The 12,766-nt window shown below is 37.2% G+C and overlaps 1 protein-coding gene across 6 annotated transcripts in view; it reads right to left on the bottom strand.

Moving 5' to 3' along the window:
* Positions 1-12,766, bottom strand: part of MYO3B (myosin IIIB) — a 211,785-nt gene that overhangs the window by 154,935 nt on the left and 44,084 nt on the right. For all 6 annotated transcript variants that reach the window (XM_077181419.1, XM_077181420.1, XM_077181421.1 and 3 more), the window contains one exon: positions 9,142-9,287. In XM_077181419.1, the coding sequence (XP_077037534.1) occupies positions 9,142-9,287 (146 nt within the window). The remainder of the gene's footprint in view (positions 1-9,141; positions 9,288-12,766) is intronic.

Raw genomic sequence — 12,766 nt, forward strand, 5'->3', positions numbered from 1 at the left:
GGCCCTGCAAAACCACCTGTTAAATGAACAATAACTCAACAGAACACAAGACTGTGTTTTGCATGGGCAGCAATCTAGGGATAAAGACACACGTAAAAAAAAAGATGTTTGACAAGGTAAGACATTGCAGGCAAAATATTAAAGTTTTATGAATGAAAATTTATAGCTTTGATATGACTTTCAACCAAGACACTGTTCCAAACTTCCAAAAAAAGCAACTTTTTTGCAGTCTCCTCTTTTTCCTTCATGACTGACAGATAAGCTTTATCACCATTTCCTATAAATACCTCTCACTAAAATTTAGTCACACACACAAGAGACTGTATGGTCTGAGTAACCTGCCAGTCAGCATTACAGCTCTGACACCACAGAACTGTCCAATCAGAAAGCAATTAAAAAGGGGAGTACAGGTTTTCTGCCATGCAACAAAACTTTAATTCAAACATCACCTTTTCCAAATCCATTGCAAAAAACCAAACACCTCTCTGGACTAAAGCATGAAGATGGTTATCATGTGGCACAGCCACAAGGTAAGGTAGGCAGACTATGGATGTTTGATAGCCAGGAAGTGTAACTCATCCAGTATTTTCCTCTGGCAGCACTGAATACAAGTCTCTTGTGAAACTAGACTTTAATGCAGAGCTCCCCTCAAGGAAGTTCAGAGTAGGAACATCATGTGTCCTCCACTGTGGGTAAATCCCATGCCCAAAAATAACATCATGCTATTTGCAGCCTTTGTATGCAGCTGCAATACTTGGTATTTGGGGGCCACAAAAAGGAATCAATAAAGAAATAAATTTTCCTTCTTTCCAGTATTTAGAGAATTTAGCACAGTAACTAAGGCTTTATTTGCCTGCAGCTGTTTCATAGGAAAAAAAAGGGGAGGGGAAAGGAAAAAAACCCAAAAACCCACAGGAGTTTACACAATTTAAATCCTGAAGGATCATTTTAAAATGGAAGCAGAGTGCAATTTTAACAGACCCTAAGTAGTCTGCTTCATGAATGTTCACTTAATACCAGACTATGACATTCTTAAAATTTCAAGCAGGGAAACCTGCTCTGGTTACCTTGGTGATAAACTGAAGACAAAATAGCACATAATTGTTGCTGATGTCACTGCTCCCAATTGTTTCCAAGGTTACAGAGTACCTAAAATAATTGTGATGTTTCATTTCTAGACTGCATTTGAAGCCCATTTTCTGTACCCAGTAAATTGTTTAGTACTGCAGGTAATCTATCTAAACCTTATCTATTAAGCATCAGCAGCCTCTCAGCAACCTATGGTAACAATGTAGGCTTATATGTTGAAAATATAGCTACCTAGTTGTTTGGTGAGCAACTTGACTCCTAGACTATCTTAATTATTTTATCCTAAGAAATCTATCTCTATGACAATGTATATCAATCAATCATAAAAAAATACCTGAAGATTAAATGTCTCACGGCAATGCAATATTACATGTGAGCTATCTACCTGAAAGGATGCTATTCCCTTGGGTAAATAGTGGAAAATTGGTTGTGAGATTTTCTCACAATCTTCAAACTCATTTTAAATGCAAAGCACAAGTATTTTGCTGCACTAGAAATAAAAAAGCAGCCATGCTACATCTTCTCCATTGCAACCTCCACTTTACTGTGCACCACAGCAGGAATCTCCTTAAAAATCAGTATATACTCTGTGTAAGGATTACACTGACAGTATTACTGCCAAAAGACAACTACAGACAATGCTGTTAACTACTGCAGTCCTGTCAAGAAATAGGGAGCAGTTTTCAAAGCACACTAAAACAAACATAATTTTAGTTTACAATAATAAAAGCAAGAGTTGCTAGGTCAGCTCTATCCCCTAAATCTGACTGAAACATATTTCAAATCCTCACTTCTGAAGGAGACAACTGTAGATGTCCATCTCCCACCTCTCCTCCTGCTGGATGTGCCTTTCATCACATGATTGCTCTCAGACTGCAAGGCTTGACCTTGTCAGCAAGAAATTTTCCACTAGAGCAAAACAAAATGGCATTCACAGTATCTTAGCAGTCTGTTATTACTTATGCAATGGATTTTGAAAAGTAATAATTTACTTTAGAAACTGGATGACTAAAACAGTTTATGTGCATTTAATGCACAAAATTAACTGCATATGGAGTCACTAAAAACATCTGTCAGGCATCTCAGCTTCTACCTAGGGTTTAGAGGCAGTTGAGTGCAGCATGGAGAGTAACACAGAGCATCAGAAGAGATTATTTTTTACTTGCTCAGAAAATGGTTGAGAGCTGAGCACATTTATTTTCACAATTAATCAAGTTTCTTGATGAACTCATTTCAGCTGCGTACATTTTAGCTCTTCTGTGTTCTAGAACAACTATACTGGCAGGAAACGTTTGGTGAAACAGCCTCTTTTAAATAAGCACCAAAGAACATACCTATAAAACAGTACCCTTCTATTCATGAGGAAGCCAGTTGGAGGAGAGACTCTTAATGAATCAAAAATCAGAAACATACTGTGCAGGCAAAGTCCTCCTTAATAGCTAAAACAGTAAATGCTTACAACAGACTATTCAACAGCAAGGCACAGAGCACAAATTAGAATTACTTGCTGAAATTAGGCTATGAATACATATGAACAAAGAGTGCACTTGCAAAATCAAATTCTATCTGTAAATGACTTACAAAAAGGAAGAGAAAGACAAAATCAATGAGAAACAGGCAGTTGTAGATAAGTTATGTGATAACTGGACAGTTAAAGGAAGGAAAGGAGAGAAATTGCACCAAGATGATTTAATTTTAGGGCTAATTCCCTATTGTCTTATGTAATATATAAAAATACTTGTAATATTCTACCACTTTCTCAAATATATTAAAATGTCATAAGGTAAATGGAAAACAGACCCCATTTTGCTATGATATAGCTGCTAACTGCATACACTTCAATTTCTAGATCTACTGCCAGACTTAAAAGCCCAGTTATAGATGCATGCTTGGAACAGTCTTAGAAATTGCTCTCTGCTTCTTAAATAAAGATGATATAATGAAGGTAAAAATACTACAAGGTACTCATTACTCTGTTAAACCCTGGCACAAATCTATTTGAATCTGATATTTAAACCCAAGGATGCATTTGATGTTTTATCAATTCACATACCTGTTAAGAATGAATTAGTAATGAGTAAGTCCTGCACATCCTTATAAGGGCAGAGCCCTTGCCCTGAAGGCTTTTGGCACTGCTGCATACTCTGGAACAGTGACAGTAACAATACTAAAATACCTTGTCCTCTTAGCACAAAACTGTTTCTCTGTGGACTTAACACATGTACTGCCAAATCCTACAAACACCCACATCCCTACATCACCACTAGAGGTGTACTGCAGGGGTAAAAATGGTCCAGTCCCATTCAGCATCTTCATTAATGATGAGACAGAGCGCACCCTCAGCAAGCTTGCTCATGTTCCCACCTGTGAGGAATGGCTGATACACCACAGGGTTGTCCTGCCATCCAAAGGGAAGGAACCTCAACAGGCTGGAGATACAGCAAACAGGAGCCTCAGAAGTTCAGCAAAAGCAGTGCAGAGCCCTGCAGCATTTTCTGGGGGCTGATCACCAGGAAAGCAGCCTTGCACCAGGGAACTGGGGGCTCCAGTGGACACTGGGGTGAACATGAGCCAGTTCTGTGCCCTCGGGGTAACAAAGGCTGCTGGAACCCTGGGCTGCCTTAGGAGGGGGGTGGGCAGTGGGCTCAGACAGGTGACCCTGCCTTCCTACCAGCCCTGCTGAGGCCACATGCAGAGCACTGTCCAGTTCTGGCCTCCCCAGTAGCAGAGAGGCACAAAGCTACTGGAGACGGTCCAGCAAGCAGTCACTGAGATTGATCAGGGGACTGGGGCGCCTCTCACATGAGGAGAGGTTGAGACAGGCAGGATGGTTTAGCACAGAAAAGAGAAAGCTCAAAATGGGTATTATCAATGTAGAAATACATGAAGGGAGAGTGTAAAGAAAACTGAGCCAGGCTCTTTTCAGTGGTGCCCAGATGACAGGGCAAGAGTTGATGTGCGCACACTGAAACACAGAAGGTTCAGCCTGAACATCAGGAAATATTTTTTCATTCTAAGTCTGACTGAGAACTGGCACAGGTTGCCTAGACAAGATGGGAGTCTCCATCCTTGCAGATATTCAAAGCTGTACGGACACTGTCCTGGGGAATCTGCTACAGATAACTCAGGTTGAGCAGGACAGCTGGACAAAACGACCTCCAGACATCTCTTCCAACCTCAACCATTCTGCGATTCTATGGAAGAAAATACAGCCAAGCACACAGACTTTCTGACATTTTCAAAAACATATCAATGCTTCACTTGCTGTGAAACCAGTGATCCTGAACCCTTTGGAAAAAAAATAAACACAGAATGGAGATTTAAAGCATTGTAACAGAAATAAAACACAAAGAGCTTCTTGGAAATTCCACTAGCTAGCCAACAACACATTTGGGGACTTAAATAATTTTGAAAATCTAGTCATATTTCCCTGGGTTGAGATTGTATGACAAGTCTGTAACCTCCTGAAGAATTGGTAGTGGTCTTTCCAATGCCTAGTCACAGACCCATCCCTTTTTTTCCAGCTAGAGATAGACTATTCTTGAACTGCTTTGCTATTCATATACCAACTAAGGAGAATCCCAAGGACATTTAGTTCTCATCACTAAATGTAACATGTCACCTTACATTTTTATTATTTAGAATTTTCTGTAAAACCATAATCACAAAATAATGGGGATCCAATGTATCAGACAATAACATATTGTTTCAAAATCAGTTTATTCTTCAGACAATTAAACATAGCTTTTACCGACACCATGATGCCCTACCTATAACCATAGGCAGAATCTGGTCTTCTGAAGTCGGTTAGTCACATTACTGCAACTGCACTTCACATTCCTATTCAGAAATAAACAACATTGTGCTCTGAAACTTCTATTCCTGATGTCAAATTATTTACCATAAGACTATTTTCAGCTTATTCCTTTAATTACTTTAAACACTTCATATTAAGTAACTAAAATTGTATTAATTCTTTTGGATTTTGTTTTACAAAAACAACCAACTCTCAGCTATATTCTCCTACAACACATGCTTATCTTTCTTTACCATTCCAAGCAACAGCAATAAAAGTGTATGCTACATGATATATCAGGATCATGTCAATACCAATGCAGATGGCAAAATTACAGAAAAGTTGGAATATGAGAGGCTGCAATTTGAAAGGCTGTGCTAGAAAATGTTAGTATTTCAAATGTCCCCACAATGGATCTTAGCTGTCCAGATGGATGACACTACCTGCAGTACACCAGATGCCTCACAGGTACACACCAAAGCAAGGTAAAGGTGCAATGGGCTATATCACAGTCACTCTATCTACTGAAATTATATTCTATTGTCTATTCTCTCTTGACATGATCATACCTTAAAAATGACTGTAACCGAGTACTCTTGAAGAACTTCTTCGGAGTTTATTTACCAACATAACAGGTGAGTGTATGGTGACACAGAAAGTATGAAGATACTGCCTATTTACAAACTACCATGAAGCTGAAGTTGCAATGGGGTAGGAGGTGGTTTGATCCTGCTGGATGCAGATCAGCTGCTGAAACAGTCAAGCATCAGTAAATTCAAACTAATAAGTACTCCCAAGAGCTGTAAGTCTCAACACAGTACAACACAGGTTAAGAACTGCACCATTCAATGACTACTCACAAGCTCAATTCCATTTCACACCTGGCTATTTAACATGAATTAATGAAGCATAATAATTTTAAATGAAATTTCTCAGATTTTGTGAGTTAGAAAATCAAATAGCCATTTTTTTATCACCAATCAATTTTAAAACAGGTGCCTTCCACTGCTCTCAGAAGAACACTTGAGTGATAGACATGAGTGAAGAATTTGGGTTAATTCCTGTTAGTGTTAGCTCTTAGGGTAACCTAGAAAAATTGCTCTTTACCATGTCCCTGTAAAAAAGACTATATATAAAGAGACAAATCCTGAAAAGCAGGATCTTTGCAACATGATCTGAAATCCTCACTTTATACTAGTACATACACTCCAACTACCCTTTTCAGACTACAACATGCCATCTTTATCTCCTCTTTGCCACACGATTTTTTATAGCCATTACTTTTCAAAATTTCAATCAATTGGCTGTGATTTGTCATGATACCCTAAGAGATAGTACTGAGATGATGTAATATTTTTCACAAGATAACACTGTTTGAAGAATTTATGGACCTATTTTACTTTAAAAAGCTTAGGTGTAATGGTATTTGAGAATCTTTTATTTTGTAATATTTTTGCCAAAACCGACACACCTAAGTAGTGACAGCAGATGGAAGAGGTTAAAAGTATCAACTCCCAAATTACCAACTTTGCTAGGCCACCTTCCTTTCATAATTTAGACCCTTCTGTTGGAGATTTGAAAATATATTCTAGGCAGATGACATGTTAACAGAATAATTTCATGGTTCAGTATCTTCGCAGTATGATTTATCTCTTATCTCTAGGCACTGGAGGTCCCTTTTCAGGAGATTTATTAGTTAGAGCCAAGAATCCATTTTGATGCGAGAAAATATGTGCATTACTGCAAAACAGAACCTTAACATTTGCTCTAAGATAATGGCTCCTTCTCATTAGTTTTAAGAAACGTCCCATGCATGTGCTATCACAACTGTTTCTAAGATACTGCACCTTCATACAACAAAATGTTCATGAATGAAAGAGGTTTTTTATATTTGCATTAGTCCAGGAACTTGTATCCCCTGCTCTTCTAAACCTACATAACATACATAGAAATAAGGTCCAGAGTCTAATGAAACATCTAACTTAAAAATTAACTAACATTTTCCTTTTCACTCCACTTTTGCCATTGGGTATTTGCTGCAGACAAATTTTGTAGGACAAGAAAAGTTTAACCATGGGAAGTTGCTTAAACATCTGGTTCACAGCTCAGGCCATATTATCAAAAGTATGAAGCTAATACTTAGACATCTTAAAAAAAACATTATGTTTTCAAAAACACTTAGCAGGCAGCATCTCCTGTTGGGAAACACTAGTCAGGCTTTGAGGGAAGTGCAGCACAGTGGGATCACCTTTCTTATGCCCACGTTGAAGTACTTGGTGATTTCTGAGGGTTCACCTGTCCTCTAGAAATAAGATATTTTGTTGAGATAAATTCAGTCCCCAGTCACATTTTATGTTGCTTGACCCAATGATAGAAAATCTGAATTTAAATGGGCATAAGACGCCTTCTCTTCCCACAATGCCTGGTCCAAATTACATAATGCAGACATGAACCTGGAAGCAGTTAAGTTTAACAGAAGTCCTTGACTTGAGTTCTACACAAGAAGATATCTCCAAACACCTTGAGGGTATCCAACTGCTCTGACTGCCAGTACAAAACTATTCATCTAATGGTTGATTCAAATCCTATAAAGTTGAAGTAAAGACTCATTGATTTACATTATACTCATTTAAGACTAAGGTCTAGCTCTGCTGCTCACTGTGTTGAAATTCAATGCCAAGGCTAAAAGCACAATTGCCTCTCACTAGAAAAAAAGTGAGACTAAATGACTAAGCTGACATAGAAACTTGACCATTTGAGAATGGAAGAAGTCTACAGAAACACACACAGACATTTCTTATGCCATCCAATACTCATCATAGTTCACATCATCTAATAAGAATGTATAGTTAGAAGCAGCAGGGCCAAAGCTCATATAATGCACAGCAGAGGAAAATATCTCAACTTAAAAAATGATACTATTCTATTTGGTAAATGTACACATTATTTGATTAATCAGATAGATAATTCACCTTTGTTTTGCTATGTCATACAGAGATGCAACAGCACAAAGAAACAGGTAATCTGTAGACAGAAATCAAAGACTCTACATGCTCTCTTTTTTTGTATCTTCCTATTGCTTGCTCTTACTTTTGGTATCACTTCTGTCCTCTTAAACGGTTTTGAGCACTGATAAAAATTTTTAATATTGTTTTAGTAATCTGAAGCCTCCCTTGCCTTTAACTGCCCAGATACGTTTTACACTCATGAAAAGGCAAGAAGATAACTGCTGCTTCAGGATAAATAATTTTGGAGAGTGGTGGTAGCTCATGTCTGAGCTGGGGAGAAGGAGATAACTGTATGAGCCAGAACTCAGCACAACTGCATCTGCATATAAATAGACTTAATCAGAAATGCAAATTGCAATCAGATGAAATTTTAAAAGCCTATGATAACTGTGTAGATAACAAAAGGTCAAATACTTGTATTGCTGAAGGTTTTAAACTGTTAGGTAAGTGGTGATTCTTCATTAGCCAAAATGTGGAAAACACCAGTACATGCCAGCCTAATCAATGATGGACAATTTCTATATTTCCTCTATTATTACAACTGTTCTGTTGCTAAACTCTAGTTCACACTGTCAATCTCACTTATTCAGGAAGACTCTGTGAAATGAAAACAAATGAAATCAAATATAGACAGTATGAAATAATACAGATAATTTACATATGACTATATATAGAAAGGAATTTATATCCCTTTTTCAAAGCTAATCTAATATAATTCATATTGGATTGTCCACGGATGACAATCCAAATCTTCAAATTTTAACATCTTCAGGTAAAGGAGAAAATAAATTATGACTACAGTTTGCTGCCAGACTGCTTCATAGCACTGTCAAAATTGTATGTTTTTCTTTTACAGTAAAACAAGCCCAAGGCTATGGAATAATATTTGAAAACATTATTTAACAAATAATGCTAAATAAACAAATGTTGGCTTCTCCATTTGAAATAAACGTTTTCATCAGCAGTAGGTAAGAAAAGTTCTGTTGGAAGGAAGGTACCTGGATATAATATGGTTTTATATTCAAAGATTAGAATAAAATAAATAAGTCTTTATAATTTCAAGGAGTTCTAAATAAAAATTATTGTAGAAGACAGACTGAAAAAAAATCTTTAACATTACAGATTTTTATTGTCTTTTTGTAGAAGAGATTCGTAGGATTTTAAGCAAAAAAATTGCCAAATAGTTCTCCTTTGAGTAGACTGCCTTTGAACAAACTAGTGAGTGAAGAGAGCCATCTAGTGCCATACCTTGGAATTTTAAAAAGGGTTTTCACCGGATGCATGTCAAATAAAGGAGGGTCTCCATCCCCCAGTTCAATAGCTGTTATTCCCAAGGACCACACGTCACATCGAGCATCATATGAGTAGTCATACTGCTGCTCACAAGCAATGACCTATCAGAGGAGAAGCAGAGAAAGCAATGCTTTAATCTAATTTGTAACTCGTGTCATCCAATATAGCATGAAAGTACTTTTTTGAGTCATGTCTAAAATGCTATGCAGCTATCAAATCCATATCATTTTTGCCTGTATACACCAGACAAAAGAAACATCACAAAAAGGTAATAGCAAATTAGAACTTCTCTTTTGTTTGTTTTCTTTAAAAACAATCTCTCTCTTTTTTTAAAAAAATACATTAAGCTCCATGGGATGCTTCAAATATCTATACAAAGAACATCAATAACAAATTCTTTTTTGAAAGAATGACTTACAGGGACCTATTATAAAAGCAGAGAACCCTATTGCTGTTATTCTTATTAACTTCCATGACTATTCATGAGGATAGACTGATTTGCACAGCTGGTTTTTAGATAAGGATATTCCATCAGAAATTTCTGCCCTTTTTCGTTGTTGTTTGTTTGTTTTCCGTTTTGTTTTGTATTACTGCATTTGAGTAGTTTAAAAAAATCTTAGGTAGAAAACCATGTACCTTGTCTAAGAAAAATGGAAGCAGGCAGGAATCTCTCCTTGGATATCAGAACTGTTTTACATCACAGACTTAATGCACACTTCTGGCCAACTCAGTGATCACATTCTAATACACTAACTATTCATGTCAGCTGAATCTAAATGCCAGATTCAAATCAAAGTTTAAATTTAGCCCTTATATTTACAAAGGGATGAGACAAAAATTGCAGCTTCACTGCAATAAAATCATAATTTTATTATGATTTGGAATTGTGTCTCAAGTTTGTCTTCCCAAATCTCATCAATTAAACAATTACTTTAAAATAATTTGTTGGATCCTGGCACATTGCTAGGAAAAGCTATGAGAAAAACCATGGAAGTTTATAAAGTATCTTTAATAATTTGTACTTAAGATAAAAATAACATGTCCTAGGGTGGCTGTACCTATGCTCCAGAAGAGATTTTATATTTTTTTAACTTCTGTATTACTTCTCCATTCCTGTGGTAGGGCTTCAGCTTGGAACAACACTTTGCACAGATTGCAATATGTAAGTCAGCAATGTGAGTAGCTGCTGTTATAAGAAAACCTTTCCTGGAGAAGCTGCTGATTCCATCTTAAGCTCTTAGTTACTTTCTCCATAAACTGCACCTAACAAAGGCATTCCTGACCCTGGTAGTGATTCTATCCAACATGCCCATAGAAATTCTGTCTCTTATTTGGGACTCATGACCCCACTGTAGTGCACTCATCATTTATTTTATCAGAACAGAAATCAGGGTGTTGAACACAGTTAAAATAATACTGAAATGTTTGGGGGTGGGGGAGGTTTGCATTAAAGTTGCACATCAGTTAATTCCTTTTCTTTTCCTAGGGCAAATCAGTCAAGAAAAATGAAGATGCTTCCAAATTTTTTATCAATGTTTTGACAAGTGTTAAGATCACTCCTTCTCCTCAATTTTTTCAGTTAGTATTCCAGAGAAAGGGGAAAAATGAAAGTCACGACCACAAAGTAGGATTCCAAGATTTTTTCCTTCAACTTGAAGAGGCAGAGCTTTGTTAGTTAATCTGGTGTTTTTCAAAATTGTCACACAAAGATCATTTCTCCACCTCCCTTCCCTTCATCAGCAATGCCACACACATAGCTGGTCTCCCCTATTCAAAGATATCATGATCTTTCCTTACAAGCACATCACAATTGCTTCTAACTACAGGACAATGACAAACTTTGCTGTATATCTTGGTCTTACAAAGTTTAACAAACTATACTAGTAAGTCTTAGAGCTTTTTTCATCTTCACAATGTATTACCTACCAAAGAGAAAGGACTGTATAACACATCTTTGTGTCTTCTGCTCCACATCTAACCTCTAGTACATGGCAGTATAATGACACTATGGCAAAATACTGCCATTCTAACCTAGGGGAATTGGACACCATTAGATTCTCCTCCATTCTATTATAGAGGCTATGGTGATTATTTTAGAAAAAATATTCCCCTTAATATATATTCTTTTATAAAAGACATTCAGCCAGTGGACCATATGAACCAGCACGTTTTAGACCATTAGCTTGACAATAGTGAGATGAGCCTCACAGAAGAGATACAAAATTAACCACTGTCTTCACCCAACACGCAGAATGTACAAGCATGTAACAATCACTTTGGTTTGAAATGAGTATTTAATTTCTGTGGAACTTAGTATTAGAATCTTGCCAATTTATGTATCCCTTGGAGAAAGGCAGATGCGACTAACTTCAATTTTTAAAACACAAATCAAAATTTTCAGTTTCTTCCTTGATGAAAGGTGTGCATAAGCAGTTTGCTTAATGTGTTGGCAAGAGAGTGTAGCAGAGCATACTCTCTTGCAATGTGAAGAAGAGAGTGTTCTTTAAGTCACAGTTTCCAAGCCAGCCAAGTCCTCAGGAATGCCCCAGTCCTGTATTTCCTTGAAAACTATTGCTACTCCCTGCAGAGCAAAAATCTCTAAGAGACAAAACCAAAAGGGGCTATTGACTTATCTTTCTTTATATTCCTGTCTCTATCAGGAACTCAGAGACGCTTTTTTTTTTTAAACATCTCTACTTTTCATTGGAGTTTTGGAGCTGAGAGTACCACTCAGTACTGCTGAGGCCTGCTTTGCCCAGTGGGGTATGAAGAAAGAGAGCCCAGAAGAATTATCTGAAACTGCAGAACATGCTTCTCCCTTTCTTTCCTTGTGCAATGACAGCACATTTTTACCAATTTGGTATCCAGCAAAATCCTCCCCTGCTTGTAAAAGTGAAACAGAAGACACAGTTTGCTTTGCTGCAAACATTTTGTTCACGGCAAAGCCTCAGAGGATGATGTAGCTAATCTTGAGATTTGCTAGAAAACATCACAGGAATAAATACCAAGTCTTTCACTTCAGCATGGGCTGGCTGCATGCACACAGTGGCCTGGGTTGCTAAGGAGACAGGCTGTCATCTTTTGTTTTAGTTGTATTTCATGCCCAGTCATACTGCTGTAGGTTGAAAAGCATTCAAACACCAGACAGAGAAACAGAAAGTGGTTGTCAACACTAATTGTGCTGAGGGTCACACTGGTACAGAATGAGGGGATAGGGAATTCACAGGTCTGGAAAAATTGTACATAAACTAATCAGTCACACTAAGTGGAGGGAATTTAGACAAGTCAGTGCCTTGTTGTAAGTTGTACAGAAACACAAAAATTCAGAGACAGACAAGATGACATATCTTGACAAGAAAATTTTATATTCAAGGATATAATTCTGCCTGTTCTGAAATCAATATAAATATTTCTCTGAACTTCAGCAAGTGCAGCAGCAGATCAAAGGTGGATTCAGAAGAAGGAAAACAGTTAATACAAAGAACTACCTATTATTTGGACAGTGGTCATACTGACTTGCACAGAGAGAGGAAGCTACGCACATGTTCAGGTGAAGCAAAATACATCAAACCCTTTTAAG

Source organism: Agelaius phoeniceus, chromosome 7 (genome assembly GCF_051311805.1).
Source record: "Agelaius phoeniceus isolate bAgePho1 chromosome 7, bAgePho1.hap1, whole genome shotgun sequence".
NCBI classification, from domain to species: domain Eukaryota; kingdom Metazoa; phylum Chordata; class Aves; order Passeriformes; family Icteridae; genus Agelaius; species Agelaius phoeniceus.